At 41.3% G+C, this 24,880-nt stretch overlaps 2 protein-coding genes across 3 annotated transcripts in view; one reads left to right on the top strand and one right to left on the bottom strand.

Annotated features, from left to right (window-relative positions):
* Positions 1 to 12,990, top strand: part of eRF3 (eukaryotic translation release factor 3) — a 51,355-nt gene extending 38,365 nt beyond the window's left edge. Inside the window, exons 7-9 of one of the 2 annotated variants that reach the window (XM_080281395.1) lie at positions 1,250 to 1,423; positions 6,616 to 6,874; positions 10,039 to 12,990. In XM_080281395.1, coding sequence (XP_080137521.1) covers positions 1,250 to 1,423; positions 6,616 to 6,874; positions 10,039 to 10,082 — 477 coding nt within the window. In that variant the 3' untranslated portion in view covers positions 10,083 to 12,990. The remainder of the gene's footprint in view (positions 1 to 1,249; positions 1,424 to 6,615; positions 6,875 to 10,038) is intronic. The other variant, XM_080281396.1, reaches the window with a different exon arrangement.
* A 1,743-nt stretch (positions 12,991 to 14,733) lies between these two features.
* The window catches only part of cysu (peroxidase homolog), a 93,379-nt gene continuing 83,232 nt past the window's right edge, over positions 14,734 to 24,880 (bottom strand). The window contains exons 14-18 of the mRNA XM_080281433.1: positions 24,468 to 24,577; positions 18,150 to 18,242; positions 17,220 to 17,389; positions 15,527 to 15,635; positions 14,734 to 14,920 (exon numbers count right to left, since the gene is read on the bottom strand). Of these exons, the coding sequence (XP_080137559.1) occupies positions 14,734 to 14,920; positions 15,527 to 15,635; positions 17,220 to 17,389; positions 18,150 to 18,242; positions 24,468 to 24,577 (669 nt within the window). The remainder of the gene's footprint in view (positions 14,921 to 15,526; positions 15,636 to 17,219; positions 17,390 to 18,149; positions 18,243 to 24,467; positions 24,578 to 24,880) is intronic.

The following is a 24,880-nucleotide window of genomic DNA, read 5'->3' as shown; positions in this document are numbered from 1 at the left end:
ATAAGAGTAGTGTTTTGCAATTCTCCACTTTTGCACAGTCAGTCCTTACTGTACTGGCAAAATGGTACTTTAAGTGAAATTACTTTGAGACACATTCGGTCTGATTTTAAATGGGGGGAGGGTAGGTGGGGGCACTCACCATCCACTCACTCAGTGTAGTGCTGCTTTGGGTGTCTGCCCTTTCCTCTCTTCCTTCCTTCCTCTCCTCTCTTCCTTCCTTCCTTTCCTCTCTTCCTTCCTTCCTTCCTCTCCTGTCTTTCTTTCCTTCATTCTTTCCTTCATTCTTTCCTCTTCCTTCTGCCTGTGGGTGACTTTTCACTCCCTCTTCTCTCTTTCCTTCATTCTTTCCTCTTCCTTCTGCCTATGGGTGACTCTACACTGACAAACCAAATGGTTTCCTGTACACCAGGAAACCATTTACTATACTGGGTGGTAACCATATAACCAATTATGGCATCGGGTGGTTTAGTGAGTAATTAAGGTGCTCCAGTCAGATTGAGCTGGTGCAGGTTTATATCCAAGGGGTGGTAGGGGTTTATTGCTTATGTAATGCCAGTCAGGATGAGTGAGACTGGTCACTCTCATCTTAAATGTCAGGACCAACTTGCCTATCCCTGGGCTCCTACGCTCCTCACTGGGCAACATAGGATTGGATGATGGATAGATGGATAGGGGGAAGACTTCTGAATGACTTTACAGAGAATCACAAGCAACTTTTAAGTGAGGAGTGTGTTTTAATAAACATGGACTAGCTGTAGCTTTAAGTCTGACCTTTGTAGCTTATGTGTATGTTTTCATTCATTCATTCATCATCCAATCCCACATTGCCCCATGAGAAGTGTAGGAGCTCAGGGCTAGGCAAGATGGTCCTGACATATAAGATGAGAGTGACCAGCCTCACTCATCACTGAGTAACATTATGTGAGCAATAAACCCCAACCATCCCTTGGATATAAACCTTCACCGGCTCAATCCGACTGGACCGCCGTAATTACCCACAAAGCCACCAGATGCCAAAATTTGGTTTTATGGTTACCATTCAGCGTAGCAAATGGTTTTCTGGTGCACAGGAAACCATTTGGCTTGTCACTCAGTGTAGAGTTACCCACAGGCAGAATGGGGGGGGAAACTTGATAATGAATAACAAGCAAGTTTTAAGTGAAGAATATGTTAGTTTATGAGTGCTTAACTAAATAACTTCATATAAGGAATAACTGTATCCTGATGTCTGAATTTTTTCTTCATGCAGACGCCTGTCACAGTAGACATGTTATGGCGGGATGAGGACGAGACTGGAACAGTCAACTGTGGTGAGAATGTCAAAGTGAAGCTCAGGGGAGTTGAGGAGGCAGATGTTGCGCCGGGCTTTGTTCTATGTGATCCCAACAACCCATGCAAGACTGGGAGAGTATTTGATGCACAGGTAAGATGATTTATGGTTGTTAGGTGCAAGGGTTATTTCAGGTGAGAAATATAAGAGATAATTTGTTGTATTTTTTTACTTGATAATCTAAATCATGGGGAAAGGAAAAATATGATATTTAAGGTGGCAAATCAGATGAAGAGGGATAATTAGGATATTATAGGTGAGCAGTGTGTGAAGAATGATGAAGGAAGGGTAGTGGTGAACAGTGGGGATATAAAAGATGCATGGAGAGAGAATTATAGCCAGTTGTTGAATGAAGCGTTTGACTGGGACAGGGAAGGTTTGGAGCCAGCAGATCCAGTGTTTGGCCCTTGGCTTTTGATTGACGCTGCTACTGTAAGTGAGGCAATAGGCAGGATGCAGGTGGGGAAGCCAGCAGGTGTGTCTGGATTGACTGCTGAAATGTTGAAGGCTTCAGGAGATATAGGGGTGAGGTTAGTCACTGACCTGATAAATATGATTATATATGAGTGTGTTGTCCCAGATGATTGGTTGAAAAGTGTAATTGTAAATGTGTATAAAGGGAAGGGTGATGCCCTGGAAAGCGGAAATAATAGTGGTATAAAGTGTTTAGATCAGATAATGAAGGTAATGGAGAGAGTTTTCAAAGGTATGATTAGAGAAAGAGTAAATATTGATGAGATGCAGTTTGGGTTTATGCCAGGTAGGGGGACCACTGATGCCATATTCATTGTTCGACAGCTTCAGAAAAAATATATTGGGAAGAAAAGAGATCTGTATTTTGTTTTTGTTGTTTTGGAAAAGACCTTTGACAGTCCCTAGAGATGTGGTGAAGTGGGCAATGAGAAAGTTTGGGTTGGAGGAGTGGTTGGTTAGGGTGATTATGGCTATGTATGTGGGTGCTTGCACCCTGGTAAGAGTGAATGGAGATTTGAGTGATGAGTTTTCCATGAATGTTGGTGTGCATCATGGATCAGTTTTGAGTCCCATGTTGTTTATCATGGTACTTGAGGCCCTCTCACATGACTTCAGTAGTGGACTCCTGTGGAAGATGTTGTATGCTGATGATTTGGTGTTGATTGCAGAGAATGAAAGGGAGGTGGAGGAAATATTTAGGAAGTGGAGAGGTGGTATGGGGCACAAGGGTTTAAGGGTAAATGCAGATAAAACAAAAGTGATGATATCTAGGGTTGGTGGAGGTACAGTCAGAGAAGAGGGAGAGTGGCCATGTGCAGTTTGCAACAAAGGCATGGGAAGTAATTCCCTCTTGTGCAGTGTTTGTGATAAATGGGTGCACAAGAGATATAGTGGTATTAGAGGTAGACTGTGAGATAATGCTGATTTTATGTGTGCGGCTTGTCAGGGAGAGCAGGTGGAGATTGTCAGGTGTGAAAGGATTGAACTTGCTGATGAGTCTCTTGAGTGTGTGGAAAAGTTTTGTTATTTGGGGGACATGTTGTGTGCTGGAGATGAGGCTGGAGCTAGCACTGTGGCTAGGGTGAGAAGTGGTTGGAAGAAGTTCAGGAAGCTGTTGCCTTTCCTGACATTGAGAGGACTCTCCCTGCGTGCTAAGAGGTCTTTGTATGCAGCATGTGTCAGGAGTGTGATGCTGTATAGTAGTGAGACCTGGGCAGTAAAGGAGGAGTATATTCACAGGCTCAGATGTACAGAAATGACAGTGATTAGGTGGATGTGCAGTGCGTCCCTGGGTGCCAGGCCTGGGGGGGCTAGGTTTATGATCGAAGAGTTGAGAGGTAGGATGGGACTGGAGTGTATTGATGAGGAGAGGTAGATTGAGATGGTTTGGGCATGTGGAGAGGATGGGGGATGATAATTTGGTGGAAAAGGTGAGAAGTGTTAATATAGGGGGTGGGGTTGCGAGGGGTAGACCAAGAAAGACGTGGGATGAGGTCATTAAATGTGACCTTTGGGTTAAGGGACTGAACAGGGAGGCTGCCATGGATTGTGCAGCATAGAGAGCTGCCATTAGGTTACCAAGGCCAACACATGCAAGCATGTTGGAGCCTTCAAAAACGAAACGAAACGAGACAAATTTTGTGTATGCTGATGATGCAGTGCTGCTTGCAAATATCAGACAAAAGCTTGGTAGATTGTTGCTGATTTTTACTGATATCTGTTAGCATCGTGCATTGAGAGTAAATGTAGAAAAGAGTAAAGTGATGGGTATTGAGAGAGAAGGTGACTCCCATTGTTGATGTTACATTGAATGGAGAGAGACTGGAGTTGGTGAGAGTTCAGATACCTAGGTATAGTGATAGAAAAGAGGAGAAAATGTGCAAAAGAAGTGGAAAGTAGAGTAACACAAGGAAGGAAAGTAGCTGGTGCAATGAAGGCCTTGATAAGTTTGCAGCTACGTGAGGCTTACATGGAGGAGTGTTATTGCCAGCATTAACTTATGGATTTGAGACTATGGTATGGCATGAAAATGAAAAGTCAAGAATGAGAGCAGTGGAGATGGGTCTGCTGAGGAATGTATGTGGAGTACAGAGAGTGGATAGGATACGGAATAATGTGATTCGTGAGATGCGGAGTGAGGAAGTCTGTGGACACCGGAATCGAAGAGAGTGTAGTGAGATCGTAATGTCATGTGGAGAGAATGGATAACAAAAGAGTGGTGAAAAAGGTATATCTGAGTGAATTTGAGGGAGGGAGGATGCAAGGTAGGCCAAGGAGAAGGTGGAGAGTTACAGTGGATGAGTGAGTGAGGAAGAGAGATATGGAAGTTGGTGAGGCTAGGGGACTGACAAGAGATCGTGCTGGCTAGATGAATGTTGTGAGAAGAATTGTATGATCAGGGATTTGCCACCCATTTTTAATGTGACAGTGTTAGGATTGACTGTCAGATACATATATGTGATGCTACAGAATATGGTGAAAGTTTTTTGGTGTATCAGATAGAGCCAGGATTCCAGAGACTTGAATGATGAGTGCATGGAAGCGTGTCCCATTGGATTGGGCAAACTTGAGCTGTCTGTTATGTTGCTACTCACCCAGCCCTCAGGTGGGAATGGAGGTCCAGGTGGTGATGATGATGATATGTAGCTTGTAATACTGTATGTATTTGTAAATTTTTTTTGACATTTATATTCCACTACTAATGATTATTTTAGGCAGTACCAAGTCATTAGTAGTTTCATTCAGCAGTTAATTCTTATATAAGAATGTTGAGGAAGAACAGTAAAAAGAAAGCAGCAAGTTTCTTTTTAACACCTCATTGGTTGCTGGCATTGAACGACACTTTACCATACACATACAGATAATGTTGAATTAACACAAGCTGTAGAAAACTGTGAATAATTATGGGAGGGGAACGAAGGTCACTGGTATGTTTATCCAACCCTACTCTTCCATCCAGAGCACTTAGGCAGTCACTTTTTCTTGGATGTTTTTGCCCATATGTTTACACGTTAATGCCACGTGCACTGTGAATTTTATATTTTCCGTGAACCAGCGAATCACAGGATGGATTTAGGAAGCTAAAACATATTGCCAGGTATGCGAGACGAATCTCTTCACATCTGGAAAAAAAAAAAAAAAAAAAACGGAGTCTGGCCATGGAAGCCCACAAATTTCTGAACCCATGGCCAGTTGAGGGGATAATAATGATGCAGCTTGCTTACATGGTATGTGACATACATATATAAATACATCATCTAATCCTGTGTTACCCCATGAGGAGCGTAGGAGCCTGGGGCTAGGCAAGTTGTTTTCTGACATTTAACATGAGTGACCAGCCTCACTCATCCCTGAGTGGCATTATGTGAACAATAAACCCAGACCACCTATTAGATATAAACCTACGTGGGCTTAATTAGGTTGGAGTGCCTTAATTACCCACTAAACCACCAGGTGCCATAGTTTGGTTATACAGTATGGTTACCATCCAGTGTGGTAAATGGCGTCCTGGTGTACAGGAAACCATTTAGCTCGTCACACAGTGTAGAGTCACCCATAGACAGAAGTAAGAGGAAAGAAAGAAATAAAGAAGGACATAAGAGGAAGGAAGGAAAGAAGGTAGGAAGAGAGGAAAGGGCAGCCATCTGTGAACAGCACTACATCGAGTGAGTGGATGGTGAGCACCCTCACCAACCATTAACATGGTATATGAACTTCTAATAATTCTCAGTCAGCATTACACAAACTGAAAATAGGTCATGTGAAAGGAAGCCGTCCATCCATCGTCAAATACTGTGTTGCCATGGCAGGAGCATAGGAGGCAGTGGCTTGGCTGCTCACATAAAGGAAATTCATAATAACTACCCAGCATTTGATACACTTGTTATCTTTTCAGAACTGATATGACTAGGTCTGTGGAACTAATTTTCACCATGTGACATTGCATTCTTACGGAATCACATTCAGTTACCGTACAGTCAGCTGGTGGGAGTGCATTTGGTGCAGCCACATTGATTTCCCTCCCCCTCCCCCCAAAAATATATACCGTACTGCTTTTCGGATAGGGGCAAGTGTGTAACTCCTCCGTGGATGCCCAGAAACAAGCTCACTGATGTGCCTGTCTTGATGGAATACTAAGAGCAATCTAGTTCTTCTCAGAGAAACTAGAGGGAAGGACAGGATGAAGGAGTAGAAAACACCACTTTCTTTGAGTGCAATAAAACATTGGTCAAGGAAATTTTGAGTGGAGCTAAGATTCTGGAGTGTTTGATCAGTGCTTAAATGTCTGGCCTGTTTTGCTGGGCATGCTACTAGTAATTATACCTCTTTCATGCTCTCTCTCTCTCTCTCTCTCTCTCTCTTTTCTGGATGTAATGTGTTAATGCTTACGTTTTGCAGATACCTCATGTATGTTATAATTCTTACTTGTTCTGTATTCTGGCTGTTTTTCAGTTGGCCTGCTAGGATAAATAAGGAAATAATAGGGCTTTACTCAGTTGTAAGTCCAGGGATTTAGCTTTTTGTGTTTTCTGTGTTCAGTTTTTTTTATCTGTTCTAGTTGGTGGGCTGTATGGACATTGCTACTCTTCACCCTGCCCTAGAGTGGGAAAGGAGGTCGGGATAATGATGATGATGATGGTCTAGTTGTAATTCTGGAATAGTTTTTTCTTTCTCCATGTTAATTTTTGTCTCAGTAATACTGGAATAGATTTCTTTATCTGTGTGTGTGTGTGTGTGTGTGTGTGTGTGTGTTTTTAAATCAGTATAGGTTGTAATTCGGAATAGCATTTTTCATGTGTGTATCTGGACAGGTTGTTATTTTGGAACACAAGTCCATCATCTGTGCGGGTTACTCAGCGGTGTGTCACATCCATTCGGTAGCGGAGGAGGTGACTGTGAAACTACTTATATGTACCATCGATAAGAAATCCGGAGACAAGTCCAAAGTGCGGCCCAGATTTGTGAAGCAAGACCAGATTGCCATCATGAGATTTGAGACGTCTGGAGTTATTTGCATGGAAGCATTCAAGGACCATCCACAGTTGGGACGCTTCACGTTAAGAGATGAAGGTAGGTCAGGCACATGCTGTAACCTTTTTCCATTTCAAGGGGGTTAAATCAAAGAAGAGAATCCATTGAGAGCACAAAGCACATGAAGAAAAAAAAAGAGGGGGAGAAAATACAGTAATGATGATGATCTGGGAAGAAAATGAAATGTGAAAGTAGCATTCAATTATTTAGTGCTAGAAACAAATTTTTTATCATATACACTTAGTACTCCAATGTCCACATCAGAGGCAGCACAGTTTTTCTTTCATATACTGTAGTTTATTTCTTAGTGTGTTTTAATTTTCATTAGCTTTTCTTAGTGATTTTTTTATATAATCTTTATTACCACATTAGCTTAGCTAGAAAAGAGTACCACTAAATGAGTATATAGATATTTGATGGAAAATTTTGGTCGCAGGTGGGGGTGCTAACCATCCACTCACTCAATGTAGTGCTGCTTTGGGTGTCTGCCCTTTCCTCTCACAACTTCCTCTTCTCTCTGTCTTTCTTTCATTTTTTCCTCTCCCTTCTGCCTACAGGTGACTTTATACACCCTCTTCTGTCTTTCTTTCCTTCATTCTTTCCTTTTCCTTCTTCTTATGGGTGACCCTACACTGAGCGACAAGCCAAATGGTTTCATGTACACCAGGAAACCATGTACTATGCTGGGTGGTAACCATATAACCAGATTATGGCACCTGATGGTTTAGTGGGTAATTAAGGCACTTCAGTTGGATTGAGCCTGTGTAGGTTTTCTATATAGGAGGGGTTGGGGTTTATTGCTCATATAATGCCACTCAGGGATGAGTGAGGCTGGTCACTCTCTTCTTAAATGTCAGGACCAACTTCCCTAGCCATGGGCTCCTATGCTCCTCATGGGGCAACACAGGATTAGATGATGATGACTGTGATGATGAAAGAAATCTGAATTGCATTTTAATGCATAGGTCATAATATTTTATCTGTTTTCTTGGTGAGGATACATAAGTATGTCTGTCAATCTATGTATTGCCAGACGCCATAATCCCTTAACACGTTAACTGCGTGTGGCTGATTTTTGGAGGTGTCTGTGGTGCTCAGACATAGGGGTAAAACTGAAATTTCCCAAAGGCCAAATTTGGTCTTAGGAATTGAGAGAATACATGCCAAAGTATATAGTAACAAAATACTAGCTCAATATTTACCTTGGTAAAGCCGTGGAAGAACATTGAATTGTCTGATACCCTATTGGAATGTATGGTTTTTGGTTTCGGTTTCAGTTTTGAAGATTCCAAAATGCTTGCATGCATTGGCCTTGGTCACCATGGCGCTATATTCGAAATGCACCTTCGCAGCCAGGGCTCTATTGAGCAGTCGCACTCGGAACAGCCCAGGCTGTACATAGCAGTTCACGGGTTAAGGGGTGGCCATTTGACTATGAGTTATTTGTTTTACAGGGAGGGGCACTAACCCTCCACCAACCCGCATGTTGACACATAGGGATCATGTATAGTTTGGTTATATGGTTACCGCCCAGTGTTGTAAACGGTTTCTTGGCTTACAGGAAACCATTTGGCATGTCACTCAATGTAAAGCCACCTGTAAAGGAAAGAAAAACAATAAGAAGTGACAGAAAAGATGGGAGAAATAGGAAGAGAGGAGGGCAGGCACAGAAAAAGAATTATACAGGCGAAGGAAGAAGTAGGCAGCACTGCATCAAGTGAGTGGATGATGGTTGCCACCACTGTATGTAAAGAATATTAAGTTTGATATCAAATTGTCCTTGATTCCCAATAGATTGCCAAAGAAAACATGATTCAGAATAACTCATTGTTTTTAGATACTGACTGGTTGTTTATGGTAAGGTTTGCAAAAAGATCTAATTAGAGATTGTGATTATGGAAGGACTTTGGGAACATTTTCAGTTTTGTTGAAAAGGCACATGTGAAAGTATGGTAAAATGATATAGCGTAGTTTAAGAACAGTGTGTGTGTGTGTGTGTGTGTGTGTGTGTGTGTGTGTGTGTGTGTGTGTGTGTGTGTGGTGTGTGTGTGTGTGTGTGTGTGGTGTGTGTGTGTGTGGTGTGTGTGTGTGTGTGTGTGTGTGTGTGTGTGTGTGTGTGTGTGTGTGTGTGTGTGTGTGTGTGTGTGTGTGTGTGTGTGTGTGTGTGTGTGTGTGTGTGTGTGTGTGTGTGTGTGTGTGTGTGTGTGTGTGTGTGTGTGTGTGTGTGTGTGTGTGTGTGTGTGTGTGTGTGTGTGTGTGTGTGTGTGTGTGTGTGTGTGTGTGTGTGTGTGTGTGTGTGTGTGTGTGTGTGTGTGTGTGTGTGTGTGTGTGTGTGTGTGTGTGTGTGTGTGTGTGTGTGTGTGTGTGTGTGTGTGTGTGTGTGTGTGTGTGTGTGTGTGTGTGTGTGTGTGTGTGTGTGTGTGTGTGTGTGTGTGTGTGTGTGTGTGTGTGTGTGTGTGTGTGTGTGTGTGAGAGAGAGAGAGAGAGAGAGAGAGAGAGAGAGATCCACATTTCTTTGGATTTTATTTTTAATTATTTATATATATTTTTTTATTAGCTGAAATGGCTACATATATCCTGTTTCACAGAATGATGTCAACCTGTACTGGCATACTAGTTTACAGCATATCATCAATCTTTTGCAAGTTTTTTTTTTTTCCAGGTTTTGAACTTTATTCATTACACCCATCGCAAAAAAACTTGATACTTTCCTATATTTAGCAAGAAAACTTCAGCATCATATAACTCTGATAGGCGAAAACGTCACTTTAAAGTGACGTTTTTGCCTGTCAGAGTTGATATTTTTTACTTTTCTACATCACTCAAGTACTTTCCATGCATTTTAGAATATGTCAGGTGAAAATATAATGCTAGGAAGATGTAGGGAAGAAAATGAGTATTTATGCAGCAAGAGCATCAACAGTATACATCCTCCCCTGACGAGAGCTTAGTGAGCACTGGCGAGTTTAACGCATCTGTGAGTCTGGGAGTGTCCAGGGTGTTGCCAGATGTACATTAACAGCCGGATTAATTTGGGAGATGGTTGGAGTTAAGCCTACCTTAAATGTGTTTTTCATAGGTCTCAGAGGGGTGATGGGATCAAGGTTTTTTGCGGAGGGTGTATCCAGCATCATCTTGTGTTGGTTACCGCTGTTTAGTTTGACTGATATGACTTATTGATTCCTGTTCTTTCTCTTTTACAGGTAAAACCATTGCTATTGGCAAGGTGTTGAAAGTGGTGGAGTAAATTGTGTTATGACCTTAGCGAGCCTTCAGTAAGCTATATTATCAGCAGCTGTGGATGTCACAAGACTGTGCAATGCCTTTTATTGGTATCTTGCTCTAATTGAGAGCTTCAACTGATCTTGAGGCTCATTTTGTATTTATGAAATTAGATAGCCTTAGGAATCCATAAAGATTTGTTTACTGAATCACACTTGGCAGAAGACTCGCAAAAATTGGTCCATCCACCAATCATCCTAAGAGAATCAAAGTGTGTGGGTGTCCTGCCAGAGTCTCCGCCTTCTCCCTCTGCCTGCCATGCTCAACCTTGGAAGACAAATCCTCACTGGACATGGTTACTTACTCTGGCCTCCCAGATGGAAGGCTTGTTTGAGGGAATCATGGTGGAATATTCTTGTACATAACGGCCAGTGTGGATTGATTCTTCTTACCGACGTCTCTTATATGCAGAGGAGTTTCCTGAGATAGCTTAATGAATGTGGTCTCTTGTGCATATTAAACAGGTGATAAGTTTGTATAGGTTTTGGGTGGAGTGTGGTGAGCCGGGAAGATCTGAGGATCCAGGGAAGCACGTAGACTTAGGCCCAGCAGAAGACACTTTATGCACTTAACCTCAGGAAGAGTTTGAGCCCAACTAGAGTGTCTGCAGCTGTGTTAAACTAACTGCAAAATTAACTAAGAAATATTTTATTTTTTGCAATGAAATATTTATAAAATTTATCTGTTTTATTTGCCATTTGGCTCATAATTCCTACCATATATTATGGTGGGCACAATTTACTCATGTTACTGTATGATAATTATCCAGGATACTGTTAAGAAAAAAATTGGCTTAGTGGTAACCTGCTAAAGTCCTTTTGTCTGAACCTTGCGTGTAGCTTTTCTGGGGCTGATGAGAAGTGGCAGTGGTTATTACTTCTTATGTGATAAATAGCACCTTTACAGGTATCACTCGCATCCTTGCTTCCTCCTCTGTGCCTGAGGTTGCACGTTTTAGTGTAAACATGCAGTGGCTTAAGTTTATGGTGGTTCTCCTCATTGGGGTGTTTCCAGCTGTCCTTTACTCTGCATAGCTGGCCAGTGGCGGGCTGTCATCAGTCTAAATGGCACAGAGGGGGAGATGGGACATAGCCTGTGCAGTATGAGCCCAGTGCTACCGCTAAGCTCGGCAGGCAGGGCTCCAGAACTCCATAGCTTTTTATAATTTTTTTTTTTCTTCTTGTTTTACATGTAATTAAAGAAATATATATATCTATTATATATATTATATATAGCCTTCACCTTCTGGACTGGGCATAAGAAAAGCTCTGGTGCTATGGAGTGTACTGGGTGCCTTGCTCTTTCTTCAGGCCATATTCTCGTTGGTTAAGGAGGCTGTTTAGCATCTCTTCCTTATCATATTATTTCTGTATATGACATGTTAGTATTGTCTTACATGCTTTTTATGTAATATATCTTGGTATTGTAGAGGTACAAATACCATAGAAGATAATACTGAGCTGTAATACACAAGATAAATCGCTAAGAGAGAGGTGCTTGGGAGCTTCCGAAGTTGATAAGAATGTCGGTCTTCATCATTGTGGCTTGTTCATGCTGCTACTGTTGTTTGAGTTTTGTTAAATTGAGCTATTGTATGATATTCTGAAAGGAATTATGAATGGATCCCCTATTATATTCAAATTGCAATTCTTGTTTTGGCAGTTTATTAGGCTTATTGACAGATAGGTTAGTTTATCACATAATTTTTTGTATTCCAAGAGCTGCCAGTAGCCCTTGTATAAAGTTATTTATATATTTGCTGTTACAATTTTTTTCTCAATAACCCAAATCTTTTTATTGTGGTTATCCTGTCTAAAAGCAAAACTTTGAATATACAGGATGTGGAGGGTGTGACATGGTTTTTATACCCTATATATTGATTGCAAGAGTTGAATGTTTTCTGTTATGGTCCAAGAATCTGGTTTGTAGTATTATTTGGTACTTATAATTATACATCCTGTAGGCAATAATACAGCTTTAATTCGGAAAAGAAATATTACAAAAATTCAGGAAGAAGTAAGTTATGAAGAGAATACAGTTAGCAGTACAGAATTATAAAGTGCTGTATAGTACTAGCTACAGATCACTACACTAAATATTAAAGAGGAATGAGGACTGTACAAAAAAGTGGTAAAAAAATACTGCAGTGCCACTTGACTTGCACTGACTGATCTGAGCCTGGTGATATCCACATGAGGTAATGGAGTGCATTAACATCAGAACACAGGAGTGAGCTGTGTTGATGTGGTTTTATCATACAAGCACACCCTAAAGGAGAATGGAGCCTCAGTGACCAGAGTTCCACCCATCTATAAATACATCTTGTTAATTCATTAGAACCTAACCACATTATTTGACACCTCTTTACTAAATCTTTATTCCCTAGTTCCTAACCATGTTGAGAGTCCCACCCTTATATGATTATATATTTTTATTTGTTAGAACCTAACCATATTGCTTGACACTTCATGACTAAATCTTTATTCCCTAGAACCTAACCATGTCGCTTGAGATGTTTATTATATATAGGATGAGGATGAAGATTGAGTGGTAAGATGGATGCTTCTCAATACCCGTGACCATGGCCGTATGAGAAGAAGAAGGATTGATGGGCAGCAGCAACAGTCCTGGGTGGACCCGGGCTCAGGTTCTTGCCCACAAAGGCCTGCCAAACACCAGAGCAATTATTTATGGATTATAAAAATGGCAATCAGTCCCATATTACATTCTTGTAGGTGTAGGGCACAAGGTCAGGTTACATTGGTTCAGGATATACGAGTAGGAAACCATAAGTGCCCTGGCAGCAATATATTTTGTTATGTCTTCTGTCACCTCAAGGAGTATATATTGTAAACATTACTAATTAGTCTATAAAAAGGGTTCTCAACCTTTTTCTCATACCCGCCCCCCCTCCCTTTTCTCATATTGTCAGAAAAGGCACATATATGTCGGGTTTAAGATTGTATCTGTGGTACTGATCACTGCATATTCACCTTGGATTGACAGGTGCATGAGAGGATAGATTTTGGGGATCACAAAGATAAAGCAATAGGACAGATGCCAAACAGTTAGGGGGTGTGACGAGAGACCTGAAAGGGGGCAGCTGACACCAGCCATGTGAATGATGAAGTGGATCATTTGGAATGCCAGAGGAGAATGATAATGACAACACCTGAAGGACATGAGAGGAACAAAAGCTATGCATCAGTACTTCAAGCACAAAGATGCATAAATATGTACATGGTATAATGAAAATGTTGAAAGGGACCTTGCTGATTACATGTTTGCTCAAAGAAAGATGCTTGGGAGTACAGTTCTTGTTGGCAGAAGGGTAGTAAGGGGACACTGGAGGAGATAAATGTAAAAGCAACGTAAATGGAGCATTTTAGGAATACAGTACTCTGAACATGGGTTATCTGGGTCAGATTGGCTAAGAAAATAATCACGAAAAGATGTAGGGTAGGAGAGTATGCATGGATGGTACAAGCATTGTTACAAAAATGGAATGGCTATGGCTGAAGTATCGAAAAGCATGTACAGAAATGAATTTGAGGTTGGGACATGATAGTAATTGGGAAGGCTAAGAAGACAGTTTGCTATGATAAGTGAATGTGGGGAATAAATGAATTAATGAAGGATTGAAATGAATGAAAAATAATGAAATAAAGTTAAATAGGAGGAAAGTTGCATTCTGTTATCTTGGCAGTCAACCACGTGGGGGTTGGAGGGATGATGGGGAACAATTGCATTCATAACTGCATTCCCTTTTCCCATAGAAATGTACTGTAACTTGTTTACATCGATAAAATTTAAAGGAAAAGTTAATGAACAATAAACAAGTTTTTGTTGTGGTAAAACTTCAACTGACTGACAAACCAAATGGTTTCCTTTACACCAGGAAACCATTAACAATGCTGGATGATAACCATATAACCAAATTATGGCATCTGGTGGTTTAGTGGGTTATTAAGGCATTGCAATCGGATTGAGCCAGTGCAGGTTATATCCAAGGGGCGGTTGGGGTTTATTGATCACATAACACCACTCAGGGATGAGTGAGGCTGGTCACTGTCAACTTAAATGTCAGGACCAACTTGCCTACTCCTTGGCTCCTATGTTTCTTATGGGGCAGCACTGGATTAGATGAATGAATGAACTTTTTTTTTTTTTTTTCTTTGTTACTTGTAATGCCTTCATATAATTCGTTTAATTTGCCTTTAGATTCACTCTCTTGTTTGTCCTGTAGGTACACTACATCAGCTATTAGTATTAACAGAAAAAAGAAAATCTAGTGCAATAATCTGACTGCTTCAAACTCTGTCACTTTGTCATAATCCTCTCCAATAGTTTTACGTCTTTGTCTTTTCCTCCTCTTTCCAATCCAGGTGGCTTTGTAGCCTGTTTCCTCTTCTGATAAAGCTGAATTCTTGAGGACAGTAAATATGGGAGGGGTTGCATGGCCTACTTTATGTATAATCTGTAAAATTACTTAAGAGGGTAATGTTTGTTGAGGCAACCCTTGTGTGGTATGGAAAATGAAAGTGAAGCAGTGTATCAGTGAAGGAGAAGGAAGAGGAAGAGGTGTATGAGGATAAAGCAGCTTGGAAGCAGTTCTGTCAATTGTATCCCTTATCAGTGGATTTCCAGGAGAGAGCAGATGATGATGATAACCTTACCAATGGTGGTATTGGTCCTTTTAGTGGTCCGAGATGGGATGGATGGGGTGCTGGCTTGGGTACTTCTGCCCACGGGGTCAGATCGATGTGAGGTATGACACCACTCTTACATGACACACGAGGGTTCCTGTGTACAAATCATGTGCACATGTAAATATCACATTCGTCTCATGAAATGTGGGCAGCACAGTCAGTTATATGAAATTGTATTTTCATGTGACATGTTTAGTACTGATTGTGAGAAAAAAACCTATATCACATTCTAATCCTGTTAGATGGTTGAATTAAGTTTTCCCTTGGTGTTTCACTGACTGTTTATGAAATTATTTCGTACTTCGGTGGCACTGTGTTAGCCTGTTTTAAGTAGATTAACAGGTCTTAACATATACTTTTCATTCTGCAGTAGTTTATTAAACATGGCTGAAATAGTAGAGACCACTTGAAAAACCAACATACTTAATGCATTTAATGTTAGAAGTTATCCAAGGTTCAAGAAGGAAAAGAAAAACAAAAAACAAAGGAAGGCTATTCACCATTCACACATGATTACTTGACGATTTGCTTAATGTGGGTAAAATTATTTTAGTGTAATAACCAAATAATTCACTTTATAAAGAAAAAACACCCTGCAAATTGATACTAGGTATTGTTATAATATAATGCACTGTATTTTGAAAGAGAAATAGGCTACTACTTATGTGTCATACCAGTGTGTGTGGTGTCCCATACTTACAAACGAGGGTCATGAAGCACCATGGGGTAGAGTTGCATAGTCTCAATGTTGTCCGTATTGTCACAGATGATCCTGGCCAACCGCGTTTGCCTGATGGATGCCAGTTGCTCTGTGCCAGGATGAGGGAGGCATTTGTTACACTTTGTATCTCATGTCATCATCCAATCCTAAGTTGCCCCTTCAGAAGTGTAGGAGCCCGGGGCTAGGCAAATTGGTCCTGACATTTAAGATGAGAGTGACCAGCCTCACTCATCCCTGAGTGGCATTACGTGAGCAAAGCAAAATAAGTTTCTGAACACACTGTCGGATACAGTGAACGAAGCTTGTGGAAACTGCATGTTGCATCTGAGTAGGGAGGCCTTTGTTACATTTTGCTACAAGCACCAGAACATGTATCCAAATACATTAATCCTACACATCACTCCATCTGTCCATAGTGACTTGTTTAGTGTATGGTACTGAAACATGAAACATATATCGGTTACACTAATTCTTCATTGATAGGTAATTTTAGGTATGTTACTCCTTTTAGCATTATTGACTGTCTCATGGTTTAGTGTGTTGTATTGAAGCATGAAACACAATACCAGTTACATTAATGTCTTCTGTATTTTATCAGTAAATGATGCAGATGCTAAGCCCCTCAACCTAGGGACTGGAGAGGAATGCCAGCATGTGGTGACACCCGTATAACCGGGTAGCTCCATTACCTGGTTATACAAACTTTCCTCAGAACCTTCCTTGTCCCTCAAAAGGAGGATGGCGGACTGTAGGTGAAGGACAACTTCAGCCTGCAATCCATTGGGTTCACATTCAGATTAGCCTGGTGCCATAACAACACGAACCCGAGGATGTCGCTTGCGTTTTATTTTTGCTGCTTTATTATCAAACTGTTTTATTCAGCTTAAGAAAGCACCTTAGCTGTAAAGGGGTTAGTGAAGGCCATACCTAACTCCTCCAGTTTGACAGGTCTCTAAAGATGAATTTAGTCACATGGAGACGGCAAAACCAAATTGTAACAAGAAGCGATCAGTGTAAAATGTGCACAACCCTGTCCTTCGACCAACTGCTCTCAGAATCAAATTACTTCATCCTTGTTAGACCCACAGCCCTTCCACTAGCTTTGATTCATATCAACACTGAGTTCCTTACCCTGTAACCATGGCTTTTGGCCTTGCCCTGTGACCTAGACCTTATCTCAAATTTCTATCCTTACCTTACCTTGAAGCCTGCCACAGAGTTTGGTTTAAATAAGATAAAAATCTTTCATGTGATCTGGACCTTTGACTTACTCTCAAAAACAAGAGGCCAACTCCTTAGGTGAGTCAGACTTTCCACTAGGTTTGGTTCAGATCATGTAAAAATTGTTTCGATTGTACTGATCACACAAACACTCGGAACTCTGACCTTGTTCTGTGACCTTGACCTTTGAACTATTCTCAAAAACAATAAGTCAACCCCTCAACTAAGTTTGCTTAAAATCGGAAAAAATTCTGAGTTATTTTGTTCACACACACACACACACACACACACACACACACACACACACACACACACAAAGATAGAAATAAACATGTCGAGTAAAATATATCTGCTCTCGCTTTGCGAGTGCGGGTGTAGTAAGAAGATGATGAGCAGATCGGAGGGTCGATTTGACTATTAACCAAGGAAAGGATATAAATGCCTCACTCACGTGGTGTGAAAGAAGATGGCTGGTTGGGAAGCTCATACCAATAGCGGTCACCTCTTCTCAGTTTCTGCATCTGCGTGGCAATGATGCAGGAGAAGGTCGGGCCGAGCAGGGAGCCAGGAAGCGGTCTCTCAGACACTCCGGCACTCCACAGGTCAATATCATCCACGGATCTGGTGGACAGGATTGTTAGGGTAATAGTCTAAGAGGCGTCAGAGATTTCGTGACACTTCTGTAGCAACCTATTCTGCACATAATACCTCAAATTCCTATTGTATGTTGCTGACTGAAAGTATGGCGATATTAAGGATATAATTAGCATAATCAGAGGATGCAGCTATGATATGAAAAGCGAATCGTCTTGGAAGAGGTGCTATATGAAACCTCCGACGTCACCTAGCCTACATTATGAACTACAGTATAGTACCTTAATTTCGGAGTGACATGAATATTTAAATGGATTATTATACCCGCATATGGAAATGTTTATTGAGAAGATACAGGAGTTATGGCTCGATTTCGATGCTCTTGATGGTCTGTGTCGGGCCGTAACTATTGTGTCTCGTTCATACAAATTTCCACATACTTCCTCAAAATATCTCTGTTGTTATTTCGTGTTTCAGAAGGGATTCGCCGTGTTTACAGGTTTACGATATTAGTGTATTAGAATGTGTTATCCTGTAATACTGTATACAAGTACTGAAATTATACCTAATGCACTACAGTAACAGCATAAAATTAATACTGCATAGCTATTTTAGAAAACACTGACGACAAAAGACATACTGCAGTTATTTAAAAACTTGAAAATATATTCAGACTCCTATACTTTTATGAAAATAAAGGTAACAGTTCACTTTTTCTCAATTATATCAACAGGGAACTTACTGGACATGAAAACAAATTGGCAGAGTTTGATTTGAAGTAACTCACTTGTATAGTTTTGAGTACATGGCGGCCGTGTAGTTGGTCATGTGGTGAGCCAGTTCTTGGAAGGACAGAATGGGGTCCAGGCCGCAGAATCTCCTGTCACCCATCACAATATGATTAATGTAATACCCTGGTTAATACAAAACACAAAGAGTACTAAATATTTCTAACATAAGAATTTAGAAGTTATGGTGTGTGTGTGTGTGTGTGTGTGTGTGTGTGTGTAATATATATATATATATATATATATATATATATATATATATATATATATATATATATATATATATATATATATATATATATATATATATATATATACACATATATATATCCCCCTGTGGCGGGGGGGACACAATCTGGCCGCACTATGGGGTGGTACTACTACTCTGCGGCCAGGCAGTGTTAGGAAGAATACTGCCACCGTATTCCCTGCGTGTCGTAAAAGGCGACTAAAAGGGGCGTGGTGAGGGGACTAGGGACCCCCTCCTCTGTTTTTTAGTACCTAAAAAGAGACAGGACAGAGAAAGGGATGGGGGGCTGAGTTATCCCCGTACCCTGAAGATTGGGTCTATGAATGGACGTGGATGTATTACGGTTGAGGCTAAAAGGGAGGAGATTGGGAGAATGTTTGTCAGCATGTTTGTGAGAAGAAAGTTGGATGTGTTAGCTTTGAGTGAAACGAAAATGAAAGGGAAAGGTGAGTCTAAGTTTGGAAGTGTGAATGGAAGATTGTCAGGTGTTGTTAGAGGAAGGACAAGAGGTGTGGCCTTGTTAGTAAGTCCGGAAGTACAGCAGTGTGTGACTGGATGGAATGAGATGTCATCGAGACTGATGTGGGTGAAGGCGAAATTTGAACGTGAGTTGTGGGTGTTTGTGAGTGCATATGGGCCTGGCAGTGAAAGGAATGAAGAAGAGAGGGAGTCTTTCCGGAATGATGTTGATGAGTGTCTGCAGAGTTTTGGAGCGAATGTGAATGTGGTAGTGTTGGGAGATCTGAACGCTAGAGTGGGAAATGTAGCAGTTGAAGGTATTGTTGATATGCATGGTGTGCCTGGAAGAAATGAAAATGGGGAACGGGTGATAGGGATGTGCCTTGAGCGAGAGATGGTGATTGGAAATACCTTGTTGAGAAGAAAGATATTTGTAAGTATACATGGTTGAGACAGGAAGGTGGAAGGGTTGTTGATAGAGCATTGATGGTGCATTTGTTTGTGTCCAGGAACGTAAAAGGAAAATTGTTGGATGTGAGAGTTCAGAGAGGGGAGGGTGGAGGTATGTCTGACCACTACCTGGTAGAGGGAAAGTTAAGAGTAGGCAAGAGATGGGTGAGATCTACAGTAGGAGAGTTAGGTGTGGCAGGGAGGTTTTGAAAGTGAGTGAGTTGGATGAAAGAGAAAAATGATAGAGTATCAGGAGAAATTGAAAGAAGAGTGGAACGCAGTGAAAGATCAGGAAAATGGCAGTGTGGAGGAGGAATGACAGTTGTTTAAGAGTGCTGTGGTGGGGCATGCGGAAAAGGTGTGTGGTGTGAGACGAGTGGGTTGTGGTGTAAGAAAAGGAAGTGAATGGTGGTGCGAGGAAGTAAGTATGGCTGTGGCTGAGAAGAGACGTGCATAATAGTGTGACTGCAGAGGAAGGATGAAGTGTCATATGAGAGGTGTAAGGAAAAGAGGAATAGGGCGAGAAGAGCTGTGCTTGATGCTAAAGTGGCAGCAGATGAGAGGGGGGGTAGGCGGTTGACTGAGAATTTTCACCAGAATAAGAAAATGTTTTGGAAGGAGGTGAAAAGGGTGCGAAAGGGAGAGTCTGGGAAGGAAGAACGAGTAAAGGCAGAGGATGGAAGGATGTTAATTGAGATGGATGCAGTAAGGAAGAGATGGGCAGAGTATTTTGAAAGATTGTGAAATGTAGAGGAGGAAAGGGAGGCTGAGACTGTGGCGGATGGAAGGGTGCAAGGAATAAATGTGTTGGGAGCGTTCAATGATTCTTTGATCAAGAAGGAGGAAGTGCAGGAGGCACTATAGGAGTTGAAACCAGGGAAAGCTGCAGGTATGGATGGGTGTGCTGTGGATTGCCTGAAAGGTGGTGGAGCGACTATTGTTGACTTGTTAGTAAGATTGTTGAATGTGTGCTTTGTGAAAGGTATGGTGCCAGTTGACTGGCCAAGTGCTTGTGTGGTCCCGTTGTATAGAGGTAAGGGTGATAAATATGAATGTACTAGCTTTAGGGGTATAAGTCTGTTGAGTGTTATAGGTAAAGTATAGGTAGAGTGTTAATTAAGAGAGTTAGAGAGTGTACAGAGGGAGTGATTGGTGATGAGCAGTGTGACTTTAGGAGAGGGAGGGGATGCGTGGATCAGGTGTTTGCTGTGAGACAGGTGCGTGAAAAGTATTTAGCGAAAGGTAAGGATGTGTTTTGGGCGTTCATGGATTTAGAGAAAGCGTATGATAGAATTGATAGGGAGGCTTTATGGACTGTTTTAAGATTGTATGGACTTGATGGTAGGTTACTAAAAGGGGTGAAAAGTTTTTATGTAAATAGTAGAGCGTGTGTAAGACTGGGAAATACTGTGAGTGATTGGTTTCCCGTGAGAGTGGGGCTGTGGCAGGGATGTGTGATGTCGCCTTGGTTGTTTAATATTTATATGGATGGTGTTGTAAGGGAGGTGAATGCAAGAGTGTTATGTGGAGGTACGAGTCTGGTGGATGTAGATGGTAGAGAGTGGAATCCGAAACAGCTGCTGTTTGCAGATGAAACTGCACTGGTGACTGATTCAGAGGAGAGACTGGGACAGTTCGTAGAGGACTTTGGAAGGGTGTGTGAAAGGAGGAAATTGAAAGTAAATGAGAATAAGAGTAAAGTGATGAAGTGTACGAGGTTGGTAGATGGTAGGAGGATGAATATAGTTTTGAATTGTGAGTTGCTTGAGGAGGTAGAGTGTTTTCAGTATTTTAGGGTCACATGTTGCTGTGGACGGAAGAATAGATGCAGAAATGAGGTTTAGAATGAATGAAGTAAGAAAGATGCTGGGAGGAATGGAAAAAGTGTTTAGATGTCGTTCGCTTAGAATGGATGTAAAGAGAAGGCTGTATGAGGGTGTTGTGGTACCAACTGCGTTATATGGAGCTGAAACATGGAATATGGGTGTAGCAGAGAGGAAAAGTTTGAATGTAGTGGAGATGAGGTGTCTGAGGAGTATGTGTGGAGTGACGCGTATGGATCGGATGAGAAATGATGAAGTGCGAAGGAGAACTGGAGTTGTTCGGGAGATGGCTGATCGAGTTGAGCAGAGGATGTTGCGATGGTTTGGCCATATGGAGAGAATGGATAATGAGCTATTGGTGAAAAAGATAACTAGGTCTGATGCGAGAGGTGTAAGGCTGAGAGAAAGACCACGAATAGGATGGAAGATAATGTGAAGAGAGCGTTGGATGCGAGAGGGATGTCTGATGATCAAGGAAGAGTATTTGTGTGTGATAGAAATGAATGGAGAGAAACTGTGAATGAATAAATGATAATGCAGCCCTGAGTGGATACTCTCCCGCATTTGTCTGATCAGCTGATCAGGTCAGAGGTGGGTAAGAGGATGGGTCTATTATGATGTGGCAGGGGTAAACCATCTCTGCTGTCGGGCCTGCTGCGGAAGTCACTGATTGCACTGCGCAGCTGACCCTTGTGCGGTGAGGATCTGTCCCTTCTTCCCTTTGAGGCTAAGATGCGAATGAATGTGTTTGAGCAGATGAGTAAATTGGGAGTGTGTCGTTGTCTCGGCTACCTCCCTTTCCTTGGGGGAAGTAGCCAAGGTATATATATTTTATATATATATATATATATATATATATATATATATATATATATATATATATATATATATATATATATATATATCACAGAGCAGTCTACTGTACGTATATATCATCAGTAAACTAAAAGTATATACATGTAAATGAAATATACGGTATATTACATGATGAACTTGCATAACACCTTTCTGCACTACCAAACTCGCTTCTCATGATGACCAACACTACAGTGAACACTAACCTACTTGGAGTAACATTCCAGAAATTAAATTACTTCCAGCTGGTTAATTACCAGTGCTGAGTTAATCTTAACGTATTGGTTCAGGTGATGTCATGTTTCATGATTACCGAGTCCCTGTTATTTGGCCATGCCTATTGTTTTCACCTAGTCTTCAACTACTTAAGTGGATGCAGTCTCATTTTTACAGTAGAAGAATGTCATTTTATTTATATATATATATATATATATATATATATATATATATATATATATATATATATATATATATATATATATATATATTTATATATATATATATATATATATATATATATATATATATATATATATATATATATATATATAAAATCATCATCCGGACCTCCTTTCCCACCCTGAGGCAGGGTGAGGAGTATCAACGTCCATACAGCCCAAGTTTGTCCAGTCCAATGAGCCACGCTTCCAGTCACTCATCATTCAAGCCCCCGGCATCCTGGCTCTATCTGATACGCCAAAAAACTTTCACCACATTCTGTAGCTTCACATAAACGTATCGGACAGAATCAAGCTGAACGTTGTCACGTTAAAAAGGGGTGCCAAATCCCTGATCATGCACTTCTCACAATATTCATCGAGCCAGCTCGATCTCTTGTCTAGTCCCCTAGCCTTACCGACTTCCATACCACACTTCCTCACACACTCAACCACCATATCCCTCTACTTTCTTGGCCTCCTCCCTCCTTCAAATTCGCTCAGATATTATTTTCTCACCACTCTATTGTTATCCATTCTCTCCACATGACCATACCATCCTAGTACATTCTCTTCGATTCTGGTGTCCATAGACTTCCTCACTCTGCATCTTTCACAAATCAAATTATTTCGTATCCTGTGCACTCTCTGTACCCCACGTACATTCCTCAGCAGTCCCATCTTCACTGCTCTCACTCTTGACTCTTCATTTTCATTCCACACCATTGTCTCATATCCATATGTTAAAGTTGGCATTAACACTCCATGTAAGTCTCGCGCAGCTGCGACACTCAAGCCTCTGTTTCTTATCAAGGCCTTAATAGCACCAGCTACTTTCCTTCCTTGTGTTGCCCTACTTTCCACTACTTTTGCACATTTTCCTCTCTTTTCTATCACTGTACCCCGGTATTTGAGCTCTCTCACAAAGTCCAGTCTCTCACCATTCACTGTAACATCACACTGGGAGTCACCTTCTCTCTCTATTACCATCACTTCACTCTTTTCTACATTTACTCTTAAGTCACGACGCTCAAAGACATCAGCAAAACTCTGCGTCAATCAGTCAAGTTCTTGTCCGGTATTTACAAGTAGCACTGCTTCACCAGCATACAACAAATTTGAGGTACCCCATCCATCATCATTCATTACCAACGCCATTCTTCTCTTCATTATTCGTGTTTTTACTTCCCTCATCACCCCATCCATATATATATTGAGCAACCACGGGGACATCATACAACCTTGTCGCACTCCCACATTGACTGTGAACCATTTACCCTTACACATGCCTCACTACCATCATATACGTATATACCAGGTATATATATATATATATATATATATATATATATATATATATATATATATATATATATATATATATATATATATATATATATATATATATATATATATAAGTGTTTCAGCTTTGATGATATCGTGTGCTCTATGATCAGTCTGACTGAACAACTTCTTGGAGCATTTTCCATCTGTTATGGTTTGCTTCAAGCGGTCATAAGGAACTGAGGAATCGGTCAGAGGCTGTGATACTTATCTTTACACTTTTTAGTTGGCCTTGGGAACGCTACAAGATCACACACACACACACACACACACACACACACACACACACACACACACACACACACACACACACACACACACACACACACACACACACACACACACACACACACACACACCTCACTGAGCTCTATAGTATGGAGGGGTTATCTCCGCAGCGAGTGTGAATTTGGCCGCCACATTGAAACACCCGCACTCGTCGCCTCCACCATGGTAATGCTGTTTCTGTTTCGCTGTTGCTTACATAAGCTGAGCAGTGGGCAATGGCACTATATTTTGGCTGCACAGTGGATCATGACTCTATATTTTCCGAATTCATCGGCTGATTTGAAAAAGTGCAGGCCTCGGGTGTAGTGCATAAACATCATCAGCTCCGCCCTGGGCCCCTGGCGCCGGGCACACAAATTACGCGGCGCTACCCATGAGAAAGCCCCTCCATATGAGAGTTCAATGACACACCTCCATGCTCCGTAACCCGGCACGCCGAATTCTCTTCCTCGCTGCAGGTTGAATGCCACCAGGTCGAAGCCGAACTTCTCGTGCACCGCCTCGAACAGATGGTTGGTCACCTGGGTATGAGAAACACAGGTGGTGACACTTGTAAAACCATGTCCGTCGACACTTCTCTTCCTGCTGTGGCAATGGTAGGTGTTACGTGAACTATTTTTATGTGATAGCAATATGAAGGACACCGTAAAAGAGCACGAGAAACAAGTATAGGCCTACTCTGTCGCTTGGGAAGGTATAAGAAATATGGATGACAGGACACAGCACTGGTGGAGAGCTGTTGGCGATTATTTGCTTATGGCTGAACCTTAGAGTATGATATATGATGAAGCTTATCCCAGTTACTGAGAGAGGTATCAAGCTGA

The sequence above is a fragment of the Coenobita brevimanus genome, chromosome 89 (genome assembly GCF_032717465.1).
Source record: "Coenobita brevimanus isolate Jiangsu-jjx chromosome 89, ASM3271746v2, whole genome shotgun sequence".
Classification (NCBI taxonomy): Eukaryota; Metazoa; Arthropoda; class Malacostraca; order Decapoda; family Coenobitidae; genus Coenobita; species Coenobita brevimanus.
Note: the sequence above shows the minus strand (reverse complement) of the source record. Positions and strands in the feature narration are given on the sequence as shown.